The following is a 26,290-nucleotide window of genomic DNA, read 5'->3' on the forward strand; positions in this document are numbered from 1 at the left end:
CCTGCAGGTGTCTGATGTTGAACGGGAGAGTCCGGTGACCACAAGTCTATAAACAGCTAGTGAAAAAGGACACATCCTTCCTAGATAAGCCTATTAGCCAGAACTCCAACCACCATATACCCCATATTTAGCTCTCTCTCGGAAGCTGGACCATGTGTCCAGGTCTAGTTTCAAGGAGAAACCATGAGAAGTCTATCAGTCTACAGAAGATACCTAGATGTGCTTAGGTATAAACTACTGACAGGTACCCAGATAAAGCAGATTTTATTTTTATTTTTAATTGCTGGGCACCCTCCAGCTTCTCTCTACACAGCTCAGCTCGATGGAGAGAGTATACATTGGAGTCTAACTAGGTGGGCAGAAGCCGGTTTTTTTTGTTGTTCTTTTTTTTAAACAATTGGGGTCATTTACCTGGTGCAAAGTAGAATTTGCTTAGTTGCTCATAGCTTCCAATCAGATTTCACCCTTCATTTTTGACAGCTCTTTTGGAAAATTAGAGGTGGAATCTGGTTGCCGGTTATACTTTACACCAGTTTGATACATGACCCCAAATGATTTCTCCAAAATGCCACTGTGTTTCAGGTTGAACATAGTCCTTTGAAATGGCTAGAGTAGCATGAAACAAATGGGACGTTCCCTTTAAGATCTGGACACTGCTCTAGGGGATTATGGCTGCATGAAACCCATTGATTGAGATTTATTAAAATTAGCACAATAGAAAACTGAAGCAGTTGCCCATAGCAACCAATTAGATTGCATCTCTCATTTCTTTCAATGGGTTGTCTCATCTGAGACATTGGTGGCATATCCTCCACCACTGGTGGCAGTCCCCCTCCATTCATTTCTATGGGAGTTCCAAAAATAGGTGAGCCCTGGCCCGAATATTTCTGGCAGTCCCATAGAAATAGAGCACTCTACTTCTCAGTGTCAAAAATAGCAGTGCGCTCTCCTTCACTTTCAGAGGCTCATTTTAGAGATGGGTGCCACCTCTGAGACCCATGCCCATCTGACTTTGATGGCATATCCTAGTGATATGCCATCAAAGTCCCAGATGATACAACCCCATAAAGGCCCTCTAAAAAAAAAAAAAAAAAAGTTGACACCTAATTAGTTGCTATGGGCATTTATTTTCTTTTGCATTAGATTTATCACATATGAATTTAAATGAAAGTCTCAAAAAAGGGGTCCTGACTATGGCATCCATTTGACCTACGACACCGCCAGTTAATACACCATAAACACAACGTGATCACCAAGCAGTGATATTATTCTGTTTTCCCAACTATAGTATACAATGTGGGTCTGTGTCTGCCGTTTTCAGTGAGCAGTGTTGGCTATTTGCATTTTAGTCCAGGGGAGAAACATAACCATCTACTAGGTGGCGGATTCACCTCTTAGATTGCCTTTGCGGCTGGGAAGCAGATTCCGCCAAAAACAATGGAGAGAAAAGTCCTGCATGCAGGACTGTTTCTCCGCTAAAATAGCAGACTCCCAAACGGATCTCATTATAGTCAATAGGATCTGTCTGGATCCGATGGGGTCCGTTATACACCATATCCGGCACTTTCAATAGCACGGGTGTGAACTGACCCTAAAGTGCGCAGCTCCCCAGCTCTCCGCTTTACAGTCTGGAGGAGACACTTGATTGAGAGTTCTGACTTTTCCATTGCACAGTTATTTATTAAAATGATAAAAGCTCTTGGAAAATGCATGCGAAGCACTAACAGTTTTGTGTTTTGCAACCCATGAACAGATAAAAATCAGCTGTTTATAGTAGTATAGCTTACAGCAGCTGGTTCAAAGCTAGTTCCTAGTTGCAGCCTTAAAGGGGTTGTCCGGCTATACATATTAATGACCTATCGTCACGATAGTTCATTAATATCTGATCGGCTGGCACCCCCGCCTATTAAGGCTCCATTCACATGTCCGCAATTCTCTATGGGGACCCATTCATTCTCTATGGGGACGGAATGGATGCGGAAAGCACACAGTGTGCTGTCCGCAACCGCATTTACGGAGCGTGCCGCCGATCTTCTGGTCCGCGGCTCCGAAAAAAAATAAAAAATAGAACATGTCCTATTCTTGTCCACAATTGCGGACCAGAATAGGCATTTCTATGGGGGTGCTGGCCGGGTGTATTGCGGATCCGCAATACACTACGGACGTGTGAATGGACCCTAACTGTTTGACGGGGAGGCAGCGCTTGCATTCCTGGTCTTTACACTATGCGTCGTCTCCTGTGGAGCAGCAGCGTAGTGTAATGTACAGGATGAGGTGCTCGCATGGAACGCTGCCTCCTCTTCAAACAGCTGATTTGCTACAACTAGTAATGCAGATACATACATGGAAGCCTAAGGCTCATTTACATGAGCTGTTAACAGTCTAGGATGGGAAACGGACAGGAAAAAAAAAGCATTTCTGGGCTGTTTTTGGTCATTATGGAATGTTTTGTGGCTCAAAGGGTACCTGTCACGTTGAACATTTTGTCGGAGCCGAGTAGATCGATATATAGTTTTACAGGGGGGGGATATCAGTACAATCCATACTTTATTCCTTTACTGTCTATCCCTGCTCATTCTGGGCTTTGAAGTCCAGGAGGCGGTACTACCAGTGATTGACAGCATTCCCTCTAGGACTGTGCATACACAGATATCAGTGATTGACAGCTAGGACCGCCTCCTGGACTTTAAAGCCCAGAATAAGCAGGAATTAAAAGTCTTACTGAATCTTTTCCCATAAAACTATATATGAATCTGCTCAGCTCTTCTGTAATATCAAAATGTCCTCAGGTTTTTCTAGACTCTGTATCTGATAGGTGGGGGGGGGGGGGGGGGCCCCCCCCCCGGAACCCCCACCGATCAATTGTTTGAGAGGGCAGGGGCGCTACGGCCTTCTCTCAGCAATCACGGTGTCAAACATTGTACAGTGGCTATGTTTGATATCGCAGCTCAGCCTCATTCACTTCAATGGGGCTGAGCTGCACCTAGACCATGTGACCAATGAACGTGATGTCACATGACCTTGGGAAAGCAGCAAGAAGGCCGCGGCACTACTACTATCCAGAGGATAGGTCATCAGTTTAAAAGTCTTGGAAACCCCCTTTAAATTGATAGCATGTCACCATTTTTCTCCAACCACTGAACATTCCCGTCGTACCCGACGATGGATGTCATTACAGTTACTGCACATAGGCCCTTATACACTGGCAATGTAGTTTTAGAAGAAAATAAAATTGAAAAGTTATCCATTTCCATTAAATATCTTATCGACTTTTAGCGTTTATAGTGATGGTCTCAGTATCGGCATTGGCCATCTCAATGCCTGGGTGCTGTCCGTTGCTCCGTTCTGTGGCCCCACATAAAATAGAACATGTCCCATTCTTGTCCGTTTTGCAAACAAAGAAAGGACATTTGTGAAGGAGTGAAAAAAAAAAAAATGGCGGCAGGCATCAGTGTTTTGCAGACCGCAAAAACGGCTATGGCCATGTGCATGAGCCCTAAGAGGAGAAAGTTGCTGCTCCTCACCCAATCAGCTAGGCCGTGTGCATGTGTTAACAATAAGGGATGGCATTCAGGTTACATTTTCTTCACCTGCTGCTGAAGGTGCCTGGAAGCCATTAATCTACCAGTCTATATATATACACTTCACCTAAGCACGGAGGGTAATAGAGACTGAAAAGTACCAGCCCAACAGATCACCACCAGCCATTACTACAAGACACTTAGCACATGATTACTATACATGGCCAAGTCATACAACACTTTAGACAAACTATAGTGTAGTTGCCCATAGCAACCATTTACTGAATCAAAAAAATTATTTTTTGCATCTTATTGGTTGCCATGGGAAGCAATGACACCATGTCATCTAAACGCACTCTCCCCACCAAACTACAGTTACCATTGTAGGGTGAAAACATCTAAATTATGTAATTTGTATATTTACAACAGGCCTCTCCATTATAAGTGAGAGTTGAAAATAATGGAAGGCAGTTTATTAAAATGCTACAAAAAATAAAAATAAAAAAAAAAAATAAAAAAAAAGCTTCTAATGCGCTGTAAAGTCTAAAAACTTAGAAAAACCCAACAATACACACAAAAAAAAAATATCTACACTATTTAAAATCTTTTAACCAAAATATGTGAAATAATAATAATCGACCTTTTCATGAAGAGAAAAAAGTCTGAATAAATCTGTGCACCACTAGGTGGCAGCAGATACCACAAAAGGAAAGAACAGCCTGTCACCATATGAGAGAGTATGCCTTCCACATAAATGTTAAAAAAAAAAAAAGTGTAAATATAGCTATTAAAATTAAATGTGCTCATTGACGTTTATTACTCGACATTGAATACCTGGATTGGTCTATATACCTACCGGTCAGTAAAGAATCTCATTACATTTTATATTTAGAAATGTATTCTAAAAATGTGTAAAAAAACAAAAAAAAAAACATCAGTGTTAAAATACAGATACCTTTCCCATGGAAGAACACAAAAGGCTGTAAACATTTAGTTTAGGAAACAGGCGCTGCTTACCAGCAGCTCTTGGGGTTTGATTGAATTGTCAGTGTATATGCAAAGTTTCTCTGCAGTTAATGGAATAGTCTCTTTGAGTTTGGATGCTAAGAACATGCAGACAGCCCCCAGGAGTTGCAGGTGACATTTTCTGGTGGGAATAACAGCTAAAAACCTGTCCAGATAGTTCATTGCCAATGGGAATACCTCCTCCTCACACTTCTGCTCTTCACAGACCTGTACAAAAAAAAAAAAAAAAAAAGTGAGGGAGGGGAAAAAAAAAAAAGGGGGGGGGGTAAAGTAAGATTGAGGGGGGCACAAAGAAATAGGGAAGGGGAAAGGGGGAAAAGAAACATGGACGGGGGTAGAATTGATTAAAAAAAAAGGAAATGGGGACATAAATATTAATCAAAAGTATTAAAACAGCAGAGAGGACAGAAGGAACATTTTAAGATGAAAATGAAAAAAAGGCAAAAAATAATAAAAAATTAGAAAAAGGTGTTTAATTGGAAAAAAAATAGAAATAATGAAATGAAGTTAAAATATTACACAATAGAATAAAAAAACAAATTAGCAGGCAAGCAGAATGGAGGGGCACAGAAATGACGGCATGAAATGGAATTCTAATGAAAAGGAGCAATTGGGGGGATAAGTGGGGAAGGGGTAGAAATTGGGGAGTTTTAATAAATTACAGAGGGGAGTTTGGGTTAGAGGTTTAAAAGGAAAGGTCCAGAGAAAATGGAGGAAACGGAGACAGAGAGAGAGAAGAGGGAGGGACAGGGTTAAGTAATGCACTTTAAAATGGCATTTAATTGCAGCCTTTTTATTACAATGACCGACCACATGATGAGGGTCCCGATGAGGGGGTCTCGGGGTGGGAGCTCCACATCCCCCTGCACCCCTGACCATGAGGCAGAGAGGAGCCATAGATTCAGGTCACACTCCACCCCAGACATTGGGACAATTTCTGATTTCGTCATTTTTTCAAAAAATATTTAAAAATACTTAAAAAATACCCAGGCGCCCGCTTTTTGCGGAGACAGCAAGATCAGACCCCCCTGCATCTTTCCCGACAATTGAGGGAAGCCTGGGACCATGTTTTGGGGGTCAAACCCACCGACGAAAGGGGTGCAGGAGGTCCCAGGGCTGAGCAGAGCATGGCTGCTGCAGGAGGGAGGGGGGGAGAGGAGGGCTGGGATCGTTCTGTTAATGAAGGAGGAGAGGGGAATAAAGTATGTGAGGCATGACTATCGGGGGGTACACAGGGGGGTGTTAGGGGTCACCCCCAAATTATAAGCAGAAAAGGGGGGATACATATTAGAAACCGAACTTGGAACTGCAACCTCCTGCCTCTAGAGGATAGGACACATCCATTTACAGAAACGAAATGCACCCCAATATTTGTATAACAGCCCCCCACAGTGGTCGTCAGACACCCCCACATTGAGCCACTGTTAACCCTTCAAGTGCCAGAACGCCATATTGATGCCTTCCCCAGCTGGGAGGTTGGACCCTGGTTCTCAATGCAATAGATGACCCATATAGAAATATACACACACAACAGTGCACCCCCAGTATTCACACGACCCCCCCCCCCCCCCCCCAAGGCTGAAAAGACCCCCTTCCCCACAGTCAGAAAGCACAAGTCCTTCCAGTTCCGGAGTGCCACATTCATGCAGCTGCACACCAGCCAGGCGGAAAAGGAGGGGGGGGCTTAACGATTGCTTCAGAGAAATGGGGGTACAGGGGGGGCTGCAACTTCTAGTCCACAATAGCAGGACCCCCCCCCCCCTCATGTGAACCCCATTCTTCCGGGGAGAGACCGTGAATGACATTGCAGGACAGAAGCCCAATCCCTTCCTTTGCCTAGACAGACCCCCCTCCTCCCTGCGCCCCCCAGGCAAACAGGGGGGGACCACCAGAGCAGAGAGGGAGATCTCCCACTTTCTAAGCATCAAAGATTCAACGGCCGAGGGGGGACCATGTGCGGGACAGGCTGCAAGGACTAGTGCAGCCAACATGGCGCAAAGTGCCATGCAGCCTGTGTGCATACGTGGGCACCAGCAGACTCCCCAACATCGCAGAGGGGGTAGTGCCCACCAGCTGGGCCAGGTCTGCACCCCTCTACTAGACAGACTCCAAAGTTCGCTTTCGTGACTCCACCAACCTCCAGCATCCAGGTGGCCACCATCTTCCTCATGAAGGGCTGGATGTCCTTCTGGACACACTTGAAGTAGGAGCACTGGGGCAGATACCTCTCCTCCACGGTTAGAAGGTTCTGCAGGACCCGGTCATCAAAGAGCAGCGTGGGGTCAGTCTGAGCCCTGCGGACAGTATCCACCTCGGAGCAGAGCAGCTCCATGGCTCCCAATGTTGTAGATCCAGTGGGTGCAGAGCAAGGAGCTGGGGGTCCTGGTGGCTGCACTGCACAGGGGTCTGTCTGTGTTCCCAGGCTCCCAGCTCGCTGCACAGTGACGCAGCTCGCACTGGGGCTGGCCCAGCCACTTGGTGTTATTATGTAGAACAGCAGCTGGCCAGACTTTTTAAGGTTTTTTTTTTTCCTCTCTCTCTCTCCACTCCTAGCTAGCAAGAAAGCAGGAGGCCCTCGTTCAGGGCACACATGACAGCTCTGCTCCTAGGCCCTCCCCGTCCTGGCTCTAGGAAAAATGGAGGTAATTAAGTCACTGGAGGTGTTATCAAGTGCATGCAACAAAGAGAAAACTCCTTGTGAGAGGTGCAAGCTTATAAAGCTCCTGCAAAGGAAGGGGGTGTAGCTGGAGGAGGTGAAGGCAGCTGATGCCTGGCCTCTAGACCTACACATAGGTGCACTCCACAGGAAACTATCCCACAGATATGCACATGGCCACTTCCAAATGATCAGTCTTTCATTGGCCATTTTTCACGCAAGCAAGCATTAGATTTTAGGCTGACACGTTGCGCAACATTTTTTTATATTTTTATAACGATAGTCAATGGTGTCGCACGTGGCGACTGACATGATGGTCGCAAAAAATCCATGAAGTTCGATTTTTGCATGACTGTTGTATTCACGTGTCATAGTGCGACACCATTGACTATCATTACAAAAAAAATTTTGGATTTTTGTCGCACAACATACGTGCAGCCCCAGCCGTAGCTGGACATTGCTATTTACTGGGGGGAGATTTATCAAAAATAGTGCAAAAGAAAACTGGCTTAGTTGCCCATAGCAACCAGATTCCACCTTTCATTTTTCAGAGCTCCTTTGGAAAGTGAAAGGTGAAATCTGATTGGTTGCTATGGGCAACTAAGCCAGTTCTACTTTACACCAGTTTGATAAATCTCCCCCTACTGACTTTGGCCTATTGCACACAACCGTATGGCTTTTTCAGTGTTTTGCGGTCCGTTTTTCACAGATCCGTTGTTCCGTTTTTTTTGTTTCCATTTCTGTTCCGTTTTTCCGTATGGCATATACAGTAATTACATAGAAAAAATTGGGCTGGGCATAACATTTTCAATAGATGGTTCCACAAAAACGGAACGGATACGGAAGAAATACGGATGCATTTCCGTATGTGTTCCGTTTTTTTTGCGGACCCATTGATTTGCGGGCAATAATAGGACATGTTCTATTATGCAAAGGAACGGAAATACGGAAACGGAATGCATAAGGAGTACATTTCTTTTTTTGCGGACCCATTGGAATGAATCGTTCCATATACAGACCGTATACGGAACGCAAAAAACGGCCCATAAACAGAGAAAAAAAAAGGTTGTGTGCATGAGTCCTTTATCATGCATTAGGTACGTTATACTCATAAGGGCACCTTGACATGCAGCAGAAAATTTGTGACTGGAGCAGCAAGGACATGGATTTCTGCAAGCCCCATTAAGATGAATAGTACGGATTTTCAGTCGCCACACGGCGATCATGGTCATACACGTGTCCTGCCCAAGGATCACAGTCCAGCGGTGCTAGCACAAGCATGAATGGGGCTGCAGTGTGACTCACGTTTGCCACGACCCCAGAATCGCAAAAAAAATCCAGTAGAGTTGATTTTTTTTTCTATGCTAGCTCCGCTAAAGTGTGATCCTTGGACACGTCAGGGGTTGTGCGACCTAGATTGCCATGTAGCCGAACTCTGAATATAACTAAAAGGGGTTGTCTGAGTTTTAAAAAAAAGGATCTACTTTAATCACAATAATCAAATGCTATTTATATAGCACCAACATATTCCGCAGCGCTTGTGCAGAGATAGCGCCACTCTTGTGCATAGGTGGTGCCTGGTATTGCAGTATTCACTGGAAGGAGGCTTGGCTACACAACCTATGCACAGGTGGGGAAAAAAAAAGCAAAGGAAAACCTGCTGGAAAAAATTGACATTTGGTTTGACAAAAACATCACAAAAAAACCCCCATAAAAAATGTAGGTGGTATGGAAAAAAAAAAAAACACAAGCACCTTTTATGGTTTTCAAGAAATAGTAGACCAGATTAGTGTGTAGCTGTAGAGTTTAGCCAGTCTGCATTGTTAACGGTCAGGTGACCATAAAAAGTGTTTAACTAGATCTCGCTGCACCCATACAGCTGCGCAGTACTCCACTGCAGCGCGGTGACATGACCGCACCATGTTGTTGCACCCTTAAGGCCCATATACAAAAAATTTGGTCTACCATTTTTTGACAGCCATAAAAGGAGCTTGTGTTTTTTTCCACACCGAATGCGTTTTTAATGGTGTTTTTTTTGGTGCCATTTTTGTCAAACCAAATGTCTGGATGACATTTTTTTCCAGGTATCTTTTCCCTTTTGAAGAAATGGGAAAAAAAGCGTGAAAAACAAAACAAAAACATTACTGCTTCTGAAAGACGGCAGCATATCAAAAATCAGCAAAGCAACAACCAAACAGGAAAAAACGTCACTAGGCAAAAAACACTTGTGTGTCCTGCATTTCATATTTCCCATAGACCTTCAGCTAACATCTGGACCTTGTGTTTTTGCAACAAAAAACGTACCACAAAATGCAGGTGCCAAAAATGCCACTAAAATACAAAATGAGGAAAAATGCAGCAAAATACAGCCTTGAGATCAAATACCAACATGTTCTGGGTTATTTTTGAGCCCCTCTAGGGTATGTTCAACATGTCGCATATTGCTGTGGATTTTGCATTGCAGATTTGAATCCGCAATTGCGCCTGCACATAACCTGACCTGCAGATGTTAAATCCACTGCATGTCAATTAATGCTGCAGATTTCCAAACCCACAGTATTTATGAGTCCTGCAACCAAGTCTCCACAGCATTACGTCAGACGCACAGGGGATTTTCCACCACGGAAAATCTGTGGCAGACCCGTCATATGTGGATATAGTCACTTTGGAGGCGAATAACAAAGACAGAATCCAAAACCTGGGGGTGGCTGGAAAAGTAGAAAGTGAATGGGAAAACAAGCTATAAAGCAGTAATCCTAGCCTGTGGCCCTCCACATGTTGTGGAACTACAACTCTCAACGGCGGTGACAATGTAGGGAAGTGTGTTGCAATATTCTGTGAGTCCATAAACAGTGCCACACTGGTCCATTGGCTTTGTCTGGCATTGCAGCTCATTCTCATTCATGTGCTGCAATACCAGACAAGGCCTGAAGACAAGAGTGGCGCTGCTCATGGAAAAATCAGACCCTTTATCTGACCCTGGACGACTGATTGAGAAGTTCTCCCTGTATAATACACCCTATATGACAGACAGCATTGTCAGCACAGTTTGGTCACATACGTTTGATAATGATCATTGGTTTAATTGCCAGCTCTGTGACCAGCAATCCTCCCAGTCTTCCAAGTTAAAAACAACAAGTTTTAGCCACCATTTATTCTTATGTCACGCTGCAAGAAAACCTGTTCCGTTTCTGATTCAGTTATATCCATTTGTGGGAAAGCTGGATGACCACATCTAAATCATGCAAGGGGTGTTCCAGAATACTACATAGTGAGAGGAACATGAGATGGATCTCTACCGAACTATGCCATTATGGTGTCATGGTGGCCATATTGGTTGTCGCCCAATTTTCCTCTGGAGAGAAAAATGGCTGACAAGGACGACTCAGCACTTCGATTTAGGTGTCATTTTATGCTTTTTGATGTATTAGCACTGAAATATAGACCTAAATACTATGGCATGGGATCCTCATGAGCAATTTTTTCCGCGAAATATACGGGAAAGTAGTAAATGAGAAAATACATAGAGAACAACAATTCTAAATACCTAATCTTCAGGCACTAACGCGTTTCAGACCTGTTTTTTAGACTGAGGCCATTGGTAGCATATAGTCAGGACAGATCCTCAGTTGTAGTCTATGACTGGTTGCTGCTGGTGATAATTTCTAGAATATTTGGCAGCGACAGCAGCCGCTATCTTTTATTGCAGCAAATGTTCAGACTGATAGAGGCTTTGAGGAAAGCTTTGGCCATTTTTGACCGCAGTATTACTTTAGTGCTTTACCCTTTCCTCATGTCAGTATAAAATGATTCCAGGGGGTAACTATAAGAGTACCCCCCCCCCCCCCCCCCTCCATAGAATCAATGAATTATCAGTAATTATAAAGTCCTTAAAAAATGACACTGCCGTTTTTTTTTTTTTGCCATGCATTGTCAATTTTTTTTTATTACTGAGCTTCTGGTCACTAAAGGGCCATACACTGCAAGAGATCGGCAACGAATAGAATGATATGTATTGTAGAAAATTGCTGTGGTTAGTGTTGTGGTCCCTGCGGCACAAGTAACGTTGAATCATTTACACATTTCTGTCCATTTTTGTAGCATACATGTAGTGGTAACATAGATGACACGTCTGGGCACCTTTTACATATATCTGTGTCTAAGAAAGCTGGGTGGCCAAAGGGGCTGTCAATCAATTTCCTAGATTGTATATATTGGGATTCAGGAGTCTGACATATTATATCACTACTTGACTTTCAGGAACCCAGGAATGCAGGGTAAGACCCATATGGCTGCTATACTAGTGCTGGAATTGGTGGCACCCAGCTTTCCTAGGACAGATATCACTGATAAATATATGTAGATTTTTTCCCCCAAAAAAAATACTTGTTTTTTTGGTGTTATTTTTAATAGGATATAGACTTAAGGTTTTGTAAATCATTCTAAAAAAAATTTGGAGAACTTTGTGACGGTCCGACCACGATACCCTGAATTATCAGCACAGGGAGTGTATAGATTTGGTTAGGTCTAAACATGTTCCTGTTGAGCTGAGACTACACACTTTGACATATTGGAACTTTTTCTAGGAGTAAACACCAGTCTATAAAAAAAATTAGCAAAAATTTCCAACCCCTAATGCAGTAGTCTACTACCTATACTGTGAGGAGCAGCATAATGCGAAAATATCACTTTAAGTGTGAGAAAGAGTTTAGCTTGCAGTTTACTCCACTCCCCCTGCTGTATTTGCATAGCCAATAGTTGTAGTGTGCTTGCTACTGCGCGATGATTGTTACTGGGCAGATTTTTTCTTTTTTTTGGGCGGGGGGGGGGAAGCTTTCTCTCTATATCAGTAACTAAGACAGCGGGGAAAAAAAAAAACTTGCTGACTATCAGTTGGGCAATGCATTAGTTAATCTCTTGACAGGTTAGGAGAAATAATAAAGCCCCCAAAAAATGTCAAGGATTGTAGCAGAGAAATGACAGCTCACATGTGAAATTTCTGCAAAAATAACTTTTTTTTGTTGTTGTTGCATTTATATGATTCTGTGAGCCCTGAAGTATATGTATATTATTTTATTTTTTTATTCCATTTATTTTATATGCATGCACATTTTTATTTTCACGTTTGTTTAGGTATATGCATATGACTGCATTTTATGTATAGAAAATAACTTTCAAAGTTGAACAAAAGTATAAAAGTCCTAATTAGTAGAAGAGCAGCAACCCATACTTCTAACAGAACCATCTGACTGGTTAACCCTTCCACAGCTGGCCAGTAAGACATGCTTCCCATCATTAAGAAGACAGACCCTACCTATCCACGCCCCCTTCCCATTTATGAAGAAATGCAATGAACTTAGACCTACTCAAGCAGCATGCTCCTTTTACCAAAATGCTCTCAAGTTCCCAATTCATTTCCTTGTTCCTATTGCCTCACTGATCCCATATACAAGGAGTAGGTTGTTTAACACTTCAGTGCAGAAACACTATTGGACTGTATAACCTTTTAAGTGTAGTAGTGTTTTTTTTACTGGCGTGCATTGCTAAATTCACAATTATAAAATGACACAATTATTTAAGTAATAAAATAATACAATTAATAAAAATTGTAAAAAAAATTATAATATAAATAACAAAAAATAGCTAGTTATGCCAAATTTTTCTTCTTCTCTTTTGAATAATATAAATAGTCAGGGGCTGAGGAAGTGGCTGTCTATTGGTAGATATCTTCAAGGAGCTAAACTGTTGTGGACAGAGCAACAAATGGGTTATAAATGATATATAAGCCAGCTATGGGCTATGCCTGATGATTAATAGGAATGTAGGCAGCAGATGTGTTATCGGTTTGGTCCAGTCCTTCATGCCCCAGATGTTCCATAAAAAAAAAAAACTATAGGATTATTAAATTCAGTCCTGAGGCAATATATTTTGTGACAAATTTGCCAACAAAGCCAATTGTCTTACATTATTACATTCAACAAGCTTTTTGGTTTTCTATTATATGACAAAGGACAATATTCATCTTTATACTCCAGAAAAAAAATCACAACCCCCCCCCCCCCCCCCTCTTCCTCCATTCACAGGCTTCCCCTTTCCTGGGTGTGATTAGACGACTGCTTTCTGGGTGGCAAAAGGTCTGATCTCTTCACGGATATCCAGAACCCAACTCTTTGCCAAATTAACAAGAAGATGTTTAGTGACCCTGAATAACAGGCAGATCCCATATTATCTAAATGCATGAGTTGAATAAACACACCTACCTTCCTTTATCTCAACCTCCTGAAGGCCTTAATTATAATTTAAATCTTCTGCAACTCAATAGGACTTTAAGATATGTGTTTGAAGTCTAAAAGCTAGCCAACTACTAAATTCCATTGTATGATAGTCAGACCCTTTGGATCTTCCCAAGAAGTGTTTTTTCTACTACTTTAAATATGGCCCCTTTATAATCAAATCTATAAAAAATGTAGAAATAACAAAAATAAAAACTATATAAAAATATATGTATAACTACTTCCAAACACTTTTGCATCCCTGTTGTTGTTTCAAATATAACATTTTTTTATTAAAAAGTGGGAAACTTGGTGGTCTGATGTAAGGGTACTTAATTTTCATAGCTTGTTCACCCTTGGGGATGGGGAAAAAATAAAAAACAAACATAAAAAGACTGGCACTTTAATGAGGTCTGTTGAAGGAGATTCAGCCCTGTTAGCAGACTGCTGCAAGTTTATTTCCTTCCTTTAATCGCAAACTTTCACTTTGTGCAACTTCCCCCCCCCCCACACAGCATTTAACTCCTAACATACCACAACGCTATCAGCTCTATTGCTTGCAACAATGCTGCTTTAAATACATTTTTTACATTCCTTCTTAATTCACATGAAAACCAGGTTTTATCTACCTCCACTCCACTTCCTGCCCTGTGGTGAAAGTTTTTTTTGTGTGTCTTTTTTCTTTTTTTTTATATTCAGCATAGATATTCAGCGTACTTTATCAAAGGTGAAATAAGTACTAAAAATACACATGGGAAACCCCTAGCCTTGGTTTGCTTTATCTTTTTTGGCATCTTTAGAGCCTTTTTACCTACATTTTGCTCAAAAAGGATCTGGGTGAATAAAACATTGAGAACATGATTCTAAAAAGTTGCTATTTTTTCTGTGTTCCATAAGATCTGAATATTTGCTTGTAAACAGTTAGATTTGTGTAGTAGACTATTAAATCAGCCATGTATAACTAAAGGTTTAAGACCAGATTCACTAACATTTCTGTAATGATTTTTTATAAACCTTACATAATACTAAGAAAAAAAAATAATTGTTAATTTTTTATACCCCATTTTGTGAGGTTAGTGATACTAGACGTCATTTTATATATATGGAAATACATTATACAGCATTAATAACTGCCATCCTCACAGTGGCTGCATTGCTGAATATAGGGAAGTGTATTTTTGGTCCTTTATTTTTTCATCAAAATCTATGATATCAACAAACTTTATATATGCGTAAAAAAGATTATCACTTAAAGCTACAAACGTTCAACAATCCATAGCTTATATAAAGAATTTAATCGAAAATTATTTATCATCATATTTTTCTAACCCCATTTATCAATCAGACCTAAAAATAATCCAAACATCCCTAAAAACAATTGGAACATTTATAAAAAGAGAATATTTGTTTAAAATATAGACGGCAGCTAAAAAAAAAGGTAACGCTATAGATACATTTAGAAAAAATTTCAAAAGCCATTTCACATAAGTAAAAAATATGATTTAAAATATAAAATTCTAAAAGAAATTACAATTAAATGAAATACCACTTATAACATTAAAAAGAAAACACCATTTCTGGAAAGGGGATAGGTTTGGTGTGAAAACCTGAGCTGGAATCATGTTTTGTATTAAGATTTTTAAACATTTCATTGACCATTCCATAAGGCCCCAATGTGAGCAGAGGTCACAAGAACTGCTCTCTAAACTTCCTGGGAAGGAACTTGAAAACTGAACTTTTAACCCTACAACGCATTTTTCTTCCCTCTTACACTACCTGTAATTCAACAGTTTGCCTGTCTATAAAATTTTGCTAAAAGAAACCAAAAACACATTTTCAGTCTATAAAAGCTAAACACAAAGAATGTATTATCTCTACATGTTAAAAAATATATTTTTAAAAAGAAAAAATACGAAATTTACAAAAAAATACTGTTCTATGTGCAATAAGTAGAATAATACTTAATATCTAAGGGATAAAATATATATATATATATATATATATATATATATATATAAAAAAAACTGAATTACACACATTCACAAAAATTTGTCAAAATGTTTGCTTTATTATTTATGTTTCTCAAATATTTAGTTTATAATTTTATTATCCTTTAGGTAATTAGGCCATACCACATCAAACTAGAAAATAACCACAATACTTGCTCGCAGCTTACTTTATATCCTTCAGTTACTTTATTACATATAGCAAACCAACCTGTGTGAACTGATTTGAACATATTGAATTTAACTATATCTCTGTAGTATATCACCTTCATAATACTGCAACTTTTTATAGTCATTTATACTATTTTATATGATGTCTATCTGATTTTACTCAAAAAACTGTATATGGTGAATTTAAGTTCCCAGATTCTACAATGGTTGTCATTTCCTCTTAATACTGTTTGCTGTTAGTGTACATGATGTTGGGGTAGAAATCTATATATTTTGAAATTCCTCAATTAATATAATTTGCTGAAAATATCATGATTAAAATCAGAAAAGTAACTCACTTGAAATGCAATATATCTTTTTTTATAACACGGTGCGAGAAAACAAAACATTACTTTTGCCTGCTTATTTCACTATGAAAAAAAAAAACTAATAACTAGTCACATAGACTCATCTATTATCATCATGCATAAACGAGAAGAGAATCAACAGACAGGCTTATTTTTATATTACCGCACCAGTCATTATTGTCAGCATTACCGCAAAATCAAACCTGTATACACAAACATGAACATCATTACAACATGGAAGCAAAAAAATTACTTCATGGCCAATCAAACACAAAAATGTTCTAGTTCAGGAGATGAACCCTTAGTTTCTGTAATTACACCATTTACAGCAATTTACTGCTAAAATGGATAGTGTTGCCAGTATCATACTGAAATTAAGACATGTTAAAAACCAATATAAATAGGAACACAAGCAAAGTACTTAACCAATAAATGGCACAATAAAGTTAGCTATGAATATTGGTAATAGAAATTATCTGCTTAAATATTGCTTCCAGTACACAAATTACACAACTTGGGAACATTTTGATGGCTAATTATTCTGTAGAGCATTTTATTCATATTTGATGACACAGATGTAATGTACAAGATACCAATGATGTATACATTAACGTGCAATATATATAATGTTCTGAAAAGCATTCTTTGATATAGTGCAACACAAATTTAATAAACAAGTCGCCTAAACACCTAAAAGAAGAATATATTCAATAACCTGTCAAAAACCGTATCAAACTGTGGCAAATATATAGAAATATGCATAAGTATATGGTCAATAGAAATGTCTGATTATATGTCCTCTATGGTGCATTTAAATCCAAAAGACAGAAAGAAGCCAGTTATACTTCAGCAAATCTTTATGCCTGACAACATAAAGATAATAAGCAAGTCACCTAGGTTAGCAACATATTAACTGAAATAGGAATCAATATAAAAACTGACAAAGCTAAGTAAATATATATCAAAAAGCATAGGAAATATATCTAAATATATTCTTCTTAGGCTTTATAATTCACAGTATATTCCCCAATTTAAATTCTAAATTGTGAACAGGTTGAGTACAATAATGTCAAAGCTCACTGATAGTGATAGAAGTGCTTGGTTATTGTTAAATTCAATTTGCTTCTAGTACAAAAGAGATAACAGCTTGGTCAGTCATCGTTACTACTTTAATAATCCTTGACAACACAGAGGTAATAAGCAAGTTACTTAAGTCAAAAGAAAATTAGCTAAAAGGCAATAACTGGAACCCAAAATGAAAACTATCACTGCTATATAAAGTTTAGTGGTGTAAAACATAATTGTGAACAACCTGGGTACAAAATTATTTAAACAAGGTATATATGTACCCAATAACTAATAGAAATGTCTGATTAATATAAATTCACCTTAAATTTTGCATCTAATACAATGAGACCAAACAAGCTTTTCAGATATTGATCACTAGACTGCTTAAATTACACTCAACAAAAGAGAGGTAATAAGCAAGTCACCTAAGTCAACAACACATAACCTGAAACAAAGTATACAAAAACTCAAAGCAAACTGTAAGAGAATGTAAGAATAAGAAATGTATATTACCAATTATACTTAAGTATATTTTTATCCACAACAGATAAAACAACAGATATTGTTCATTGGACTATTTTAATGATGCCCAACAACCCCATTGTAATAAGTGACCAAACTCAACTATGTATCAAATGAAAAAGAAACAAAAGCGAATATGCAAGGTAATAGATATATCTGTATATATTTATCTTATCCATCATTCTCAATGTATCCTCAACATAATATAATTGTATACAAGCTGGTAATGAAAATGTGTAATGTGTATACTTGTAACTGCTAACTCCTACATTATTACAAAACCCACCTTAAACTTAGCTTCTACTAGGAAAAAGACCAAACAAGTTTATCAGAAATGATTATTTCTTAAGGATGCTGTCACCATAACAATGCAATGTAACCTGCCAGCAGCATGTTATGGAGCAGGAGGAACTGAACAGATTGATATACAGTTTTGTGGGGAAAAGATTCAGTACAAGTTTTATATCATTCATTTAGATTCCTTCTCATTGTGGGCTTTGAAGTCAAGGAGATGGTCCTATCAGTGATTGACAGCCTTCCCTCTATGCCTGTGTATACAGAGATAGCTGTCAATCACTGATAGGATCGCCTCACCGACCTCAAAATCAAAAATAAGCAAGCATTTAAAAGAATGAAATACAGGTTATAGTGAATATTTTCCCAAGAAACTATGCACCAATCTGTTCAGCTTCTCCAGCTCTATAACATGTTGTGGGCAGGTTCCCTTTAACAGAGAGGTAATAAGCAAGTTGCCTAGGTCAGCAGCATATCAATTAAAAAACACAATGAATCAACATCAAAACCATCAAGGTAAGTAAATATCTAACCATACAATGTAGAGGAAAGTAGGTAATAGAAATGTCTCAGTATATTTCTTTTAAGCTTCATTCCCAATACATTTCAAACAAAACAATATCGCGCAGGTTGCGCACACAGATGTCAAAGCTAACAACAGTTGTACTGACAAAGTAACAGAAACTCAAGATTATTTGAAGATTCAACTTAAAGTTTGCTTCTAATAGAAAATGATTAGAGAACTTGGTCAGTTATTGTTTGGTAGACTGTTTTAATGGTGCCCAACAAAGGTAATATACTGTATGTTACTTTGACTATGTATTGAGTAAACTATAGTAGAATGGAATCTTATAAAAACTGTCAAAAGGAAGGGAAAATAGTGAAGAAGGTAGGAAACAGAAATTCTGATAGTCTATCTAAGCTTCATATATTGATTGATAGACTGTTGACGTCTGACAACACAGTGGCAATAAGCAATTTACCTATAGCAACAATGTATCAAATGCAGAAAAAGCGTAGCCAACATAAAAAAAACTGTCAAAGCAAGTACATATCTATTCCCCAAAATGCAGGAGGGTATGGGAATTATGGCGCTTCCAACAAAAAAAAAAAAAACATGAATAAGTTGGATACAATAAATTCAAAGGTAGGTATATTTCTACTCAACAAGTAATAGAAATGCCTAGCTTAGCAGTCAAAGTAAGATACCCAGGTGGACCATGTATTCAATGACATTCAAAAATAGTAATAAAAAAACATTAATTTATATTTTCCAAACTTTTCCAAGTTTTTTTTGTATCAAGAATTCACAAGACAAAGGCTGCTTCAAATAGTTCACATCAATCAAATGTTCTGTATATAGCACAAATGAAGCTAAACATGTAATATAGATGGAACATTAGAACAACTTTGAACTTCTAACTAGCATTACATTCCCCCAACAACATGAATAAATGCTCAATATAAGCTAGGACAGTTGACATGGTCACATTACTGCACCTTATTTTTCATTCAGAGATGCCTCCTACAATTGGTTCCCTTGATTTTTTTTGTATTTACTAAAAACATCCCATACATTCCTAAGGCAAGGAGATACCCCAGTACTCCTACTGTTAGAGGGGTATTTCTTTACTAAAGAAATAAGAGTGTGGATGTGTAAAATAATCCACAATTGCTCAACCAAGAAATTGCAAATGGCCCACAGTACACTGCAAGCCTATTTATAAACTTGAAAAGGGTTTGTGCCACCATCTCATTTGTAGTTAATTATATAGAATACAGTATTAAATTTATTTATTTTTATTAAAAAATACTGCTTATTCACAAAGCTCTTTATCATTGTTGCCAGTCATGGTTGCGTTCATGGTGCGTGCTTTGTACATCCATGAATGTGCTTCAGATAGGGTGGCCCAGCATGTGTGGTCAATGGATGTTGCTATGGTCCACTGCAGAGAATAAAAAGAGACCGAGGATTAATTGAGCATGTTCTGCCGCCTAATCTGAAGCTCATTAATGGATGGAGAGAGTGGGCAAAAATAGGCATAAAAGGTAAATAGCTTTGTAAAGAATCAGTATTTTTCAATAGGTGTACATTGATTAAAATATCATTTTCTATATAATTAAAGGGTTATTTGAGTAACAACAAGTGATCCATAATCCACTGGACAGACCCTCCCAAATCAGTAGACTAGAGGATCTGTGTCACTGTATGAATAGAGCAGCAGTCTACCATAGGCACATCTGCTCCATTCACTTTGGGTTATGTCAGCAGCACATGCCCTTTTTACACAGAGCTGCCAACAAACGTCAATTTTGGATACCGCATAAAAGATATGCTCACCCAACAAAGGAGAGTTTGCTTATGTACCAAATGGTCAACGGCACCTTTAGATGGGCCAATTATTGGGAACGACCAGCGTAATGCTGTTCAATCACTGTTCAATTGGTGCAAAGATTATTCGATTGTGTTGACAAGGGCAATGGTAATGCCTAGCTATCAATTTATTTATTCATTTAGGAATAAGAGGAACAGTACAATACTGAGGTCTAAGAATTGGTATTTCATGCAGAATGCAGTACTTAATAAAACAGACATGGCAAACCGCTAACAACAATGCAGATACAGTGGTCCCTCAAGTTACAATATTAATTGGTTCTGGGGCGATCATTGTATGTTGAAACCATTGTAACTTGAGTCCATAACTCTATGGAAAACTAGAAATTGGTTCCAAAGTCAAAAATGTCATCCCAGAATAATAAAAAGTGAAGTCTTAAGAAGAATAAGTAGATAACCAAGACATATAAGGCAAGTCCATAAGTAAAACAGACAGGAATAGATGCTAGGAGATGTAAATCACCTTCTAGGGTGAGGGCAGGAGCTTCTTCAGGGTTTTGTATAGCACATAGATGTACCAGAAAAATACAATGGAGTCTACACCTAACTGGTGTCCAAAAGAGCAGCTCATCTTAGCACAGACAGGGGCAGCTACTAGACAACCAAAAAAGGTGTTTTATGAATTAAATAGCCATATCGATTAGTTGGATCTGAGTCTGAGACATTGTATGTTCAGTTTAGGGCTCTTTCACACCTGCGTTGTTGTGTTCCGGCATAGAGTTCCGTCGTCGGGGCTCTATGCCGGAAGAATCCTGATCAGGATTATCCTAATGCATTCTGAATGGAGAGAAATCCGTTCAGGATGCATCAGGATGTCTTCAGTTCCGGAACGGAACGTTTTTTGGCCGGAGAAAATACCGCAGCATGCTGCGCTTTTTGCTCCGGCCAAAAATCCGGAACACTTGCCGCAAGGCCGGATCCGGAATTAATGCCCATTGAAAGGCATTGATCCGGATCCGGCCTTAAGCTAAACGTCGTTTCGGCGCATTGCCGCATCCGACATTTAGCTTTTTCAGAGTGGTTACCATGGCTGCCGGGACGCTAAAGTCCTGGCAGCCATGGTAAAGTGTAGTGGGGAGCGGGGAGCAGTGTACTTACCGTCCGTGCGGCTCCCCGGGCGCTCCAGAGTGACGTCAGGGCGCCCCAAGCGCATGGATCATGTGATCACATGGATCACGTCATCCATGCGCATGGGGCGCTCTGACGTCATTCTGGAGCGCCCGGGGAGCCGCACGGACTGTAAGTATACCGCTCCCCCGCTCCCCACTACTACTATGGCAACCAGGACTTTAATAGCGTCCTGGGTGCCATAGTAACACTGAACGCATTTGGAAGACGGTTCCGTCTTCAAATGCTTTCAGTACACTTACGTTTTTCCGGATCCGGAGTGTAATTCCGGCAAGTGGAGTACACGCCGGATCCGGACAACGCAAGTGTGAAAGAGGCCTAAATTACAACTTACGATGGGACAGAAAAGACCATTGCCTGTTGAAAATATTGTATACTGAGGCCATTGTTTCTTGAGGGATCACTGTATGGGTTAATACATTACATAATTTCACTCAAGCATAGCATGTATACAGTGATGCTGTTTATTAGTTTAATTTACAATGAAGAAAACAATAAAACTGCGTTTTACAACTTATTATATTAAAAGTGAAAACCAATAATATCCTATTAGGAAATAGAAGGATATCTACTGTTCAGGACCAGAGTAGAGAGCAGCTCTAAAGAGTGTGCAGTGCACAGATAAACCAGTGGCTTCAATGTTAACTCACTAATGCTTAATTTCCCCTGTGGTGGCACTGCAAAGAAATCAAACGTTTACTGCTAGGTTCCTCCACAGATAATGCTGGGGGTCCCAGCATGAGGACACCCTCATCAGCTTATTATCAGGAGATGCTACTAACTCCTCCAAAATTTTTCCAATCATGTCAGTAAGTGTAAAAAAAAAAACCAACCCAAACTCTAATTCATTAACTTTTTAAATTCTGCGCCATTCCCACTTCAGATGTGCCATGGTCCACTAGTTTCGCTATTACTAATAATAATCTTTATTTATATAGTGCCAACATACTGAACTCAGCAGCACTTTAGAATCAGAGGGTGCATGCAAAAACAAATCATCAATTCAAACAATAGGTGTGAGGGCCCTGCTGACAAGAGCTTACAATCGATGAGGAAATGGGCGTGAAGGATAAAAGTGCTTGATTTGTACAATGGTCTAGCCATCTTAAAGTGGCTCTGTCACCAGGATCAACCCTAAACAACCAGGCATTTAGCCTGCTAGGGTTGATAAAGCTAATTCAAATTATACCTTTCTTTTCTCGGTAGAAACATGCGTTCTTGAGAGATTTAAACTTTTGTTAATACACAAATGAGCTATTGGGGCACCAGGAGAAAGGCTTATGCGGTTTGAGCACTTGTTCAGCGACGCCCCTGGTGCTCCATACTGACACCTCATTCCTTCAAAACACGCCCCCCACCGCCTAGATTGAAGCATAGCAAGGAGGAGTTGGTAGTCTACAGTGTTGAATGCCGTAGAGACGTCTAGAACAATCAGTGGAGTAGGGCTGAAACAATTACTCAATTGAATCGAGCAATTCGACACAAAAAAATCCTTGATGCAAATTTTTTGCATCGAGGATTTCGTTTGCGCCATGTGACCATGGAGCAAGAGTGAAGCGCTTGCTATTATTTACCGCTCCGTGGTCACCCACCGCCCTGCACCGCGCTGCACTTTCCTCCTGACACATCTTGCGCGCACTATGTCCTGACACTGTGTGACGGACAGTTCAGCACGCGGAGAAGATGAAAAAGCTGTTGAGCGGCGCCCCTACAGGAGAGGTAAGTATTTTACTTCACTAGCGCTGGGGACATGGGTAGGAGGGCGAGATGGTGGCACTGGGGGGGGCAAGCTGGTGGCACTGGGGGGCAAGCTGATGGCACTGGGGGGGACCTGGTTGCATTAGGAGGGGCACCTGGTGGCACAGGGGGACAGCTGATGGCACTGAGGGGGCAGATGGTGGCAATGGGGGACAGTTGATGGCACGGGGTGGAAGCTGATGGCACTGGGGGGAGCTGATGGCACGGGGGGGAGCTGGTGGCACTGGGGGGGCAGCTGGTGGCACTGAGGGGGCAGCTGAGGGCACAGTGGGGGAGGCCTGATGGCACTAGGGGGGAGCCTGATAGCATTGGGGGGGGGGGGGGCAGCTGATGGCAAGGGGGGCTGATGAGTTTTTATAAAGCAAAACTATCTTTTAATTAGTTTTTTGTTATTAGAATACTAGATTACAAAAATAGTCGATAGCTGCAGCCCTACAGTGGAGACTGGTAGTCGCTATTGAGTTTAGCCATCAGGAGATCATTTGACACTTTGGTAAGGGCAATTACTGTAGATGGTGGAAAGTAGATTGTAAGGGCTCAAGAAGAGACTTAGCAGGATGATAGTGGATGAGGAGAGAGTAGACCAAGCTTTCCAGAGGTTTGTAGAGGAGGAATAGTTAAGTTAGAGTGCAGGATCAGTCAAGAGATGTTTTTTCATTAGTGACATTATGACAGCATGTTTGACCCTCAATAAATGCTACACAGTGGTACACAATGCTTAGTGGTTATTTGCATATTTGGTGGGTAACTGGCACTTGAACAGAAGAAACATTTGAGGATACAAACTTTGTTGTAGAACTATTGAACAGTCTCTTTCTGAGGCCCAGGGAAGCTACCCCCTATCACAATTTACTTCACCTATTACAGTTACAGATTATGCAAATGAGCCCCCAAGTTTATATAGACCACTGTCATCCTGCTGCTCCTCCTTGGTGACAAACAATATACTGTCAGTGCCATACAGATAGACCCCCATAGTGCTCAAAGACTGCACTAGTCTCAATATATAATTCTCCCCCACCCTAGTGCCAGTATATAATGCTCCCCCAACCCCAGTGCCAGTATACAATGCTCCGCCCCCCCCCCCCCCCCCCCAACGTGATGACATCCAGGAACCTTATTACAGGTGCCAACAACTTTAAACAGGTGATGACACCACTGCTTATGACAATGGTTTGCCAAACTTTATCCAATGTGCCCAAACATTATTCAAGGTGCCCAGACTCGTATACAGAGGACACAGAGAAGGCACTACAGTATATAAAAAAAGGGCACAGACAACAGGCACTATACTTAGGGGGTACTGGCAAAAGGCTGTATATATACACAGGTGAAACTTGAAAAATTTTAATATCGTGCAACGTTCATTTATTTTAGTAATGCAACTTAAAAGGTGAAACTAATATATGAGATAGAGTCATTACATGCAAAGCGAGATATTTCAAGCCTTTATTTGGTATAATTTGGATGATTATGGCTTACAGCTTATGAAACCCCAAAGTCACAATCTCAGGTCCCCTTTGCTCAGGGGGTATGGATTAATTAGCTGACTAGAGTGTGACACTTTGAGCCTAGAATCACAAAATTCTAATTTTAAGTTGCATTAATGCAATTCCTTTTCATTTGCATTACTGAAATAAATGGAGTTTTACACATATTCTAATTTTTTGAGTTTCACCTGTACATGGGGCACAAAGCATGATGCACTATATAAAGGGGGCACAGGCAGGAGTCACTCTTTACAGGGGGCAGAAAGCATGAGGCAGTATATATGGGTGTGGCACTATCTATAGGGCACACCAAGCATGTGTTGCTATATACAGAGTGCACAAAGTGTGTAGAACAACCATTAGGACACCATGTATGTGGAATATTATTTTAAGCGGGCATAGTATGCGACATGATTGTAATCAGGGCCACATTGAATAATACTATTAAATTCAGGCCATAGCATGTGGCACTAAGAAAATGTTGTGTTAATATATAGGTTGCCAATGTGTTGGTAAAGCAAGAGGATGAAGTCATCCAGGTGGCAAACTGTGCAGAGATGATCCTGGCTGGGAGAAGTTATCATTGTGGTTTAAACCAGATAACTCTGAAGGAGTTGTTACCTGTAAGTCACTAAATGTAAAGGTTTATTCTGCCGCTGACTGCCACTGTGTCTGATCAGTGCTCCCCAGTAGGCTTGAGAAAAAAAAGAGCTTCGGATCTTAGGCTACTTTCACACTAGCGTTTGGTGCGGATCCATCATGGATCTGCACAGACGGATCCGCACCGATAATACAACCGCATGCATCCGTTCAGAAGGGATCCGTTTGTATTATCTTTAACATTGCCAAAACGGATCCGTCTTGAACACCACTGAAAGTCAATGGCCATATTATGTCAGTGAAAACGGATCCATCCCCATTGACTTACATTGTGTGTCAGGACGGATCAGTTTGGCTCCGCATCGCCAGGCGGACATCCGCCTCCAGAGTGGAATGGAGGCGGAACGGAGCCAAACTGAGGCATTCTGAGCAGATCCTTATCCATTCAGAATGCATTAGGGCAAAACTGATCAGTTTTAGACCGCTTGTGAGCCCTGAAACGGATCTCACAAACGGAAACGAAAATGCCAGTGTGAAAGTAGCCTTAGATCCGAAGTCGATTCGTTTAACCACTTCGTTCTAATGCTGTATGGAGACCTGAAGTGATTACCGAATTCATTCACCAGTCTCCCTATTATGTAAGCCATGCCCCTTAAAAGCTTACTCCCGTTTTTGCCACCACCTGCTGTGCAAATATCACCCGTGACATCTCTGCATATCCCAGCTTCATTGACCATGACTTGGAGGAAGGGGCAAGGAAAACTCTGAGACAGATTCGCATGTAACAAGAACACAGTGCTCCAAATATTCTCCAGTCTCCTTTGACACCTCTGCTACAGGTTCACATGCTATAGGAGGGAGCAGATGACACAGGAAGAAGTGTCAGTTCCTAGGGCAATAGAAGCTGCAGGAAGAGGCATCAGATCTAGGGGTGATCAGGACTGCAGTCTCAGATACAAAACTCTAAATTTGCACATAGGTTGCCTACAATTACTGTGCACTTACCAGTAGCTAATTCCTTAAAAAAAAAAAATGT

General features: G+C 40.4%; 1 protein-coding gene across 2 annotated transcripts in view; it reads right to left on the reverse strand.

Moving 5' to 3' along the window:
* Positions 1–7,216, reverse strand: part of CCND2 (cyclin D2) — a 60,070-nt gene extending 52,854 nt beyond the window's left edge. The window contains exons 1-2 of one of the 2 annotated variants that reach the window (XM_040439320.1): positions 6,685–7,216; positions 4,539–4,754 (exon numbers count right to left, since the gene is read on the reverse strand). In XM_040439320.1, the coding sequence (XP_040295254.1) occupies positions 4,539–4,754; positions 6,685–6,879 (411 nt within the window). In that variant the 5' untranslated portion in view covers positions 6,880–7,216. Of the gene's footprint in view, positions 1–4,538; positions 4,755–5,533; positions 6,016–6,684 lie in introns of those variants that run through there. The other variant, XM_040439329.1, reaches the window with a different exon arrangement.
* Positions 7,217–26,290: the final 19,074 nt, after the last annotated feature.

This window comes from Bufo bufo, chromosome 1 (genome assembly GCF_905171765.1).
Source record: "Bufo bufo chromosome 1, aBufBuf1.1, whole genome shotgun sequence".
In the NCBI taxonomy this organism is placed as follows: Eukaryota; Metazoa; Chordata; class Amphibia; order Anura; family Bufonidae; genus Bufo; species Bufo bufo.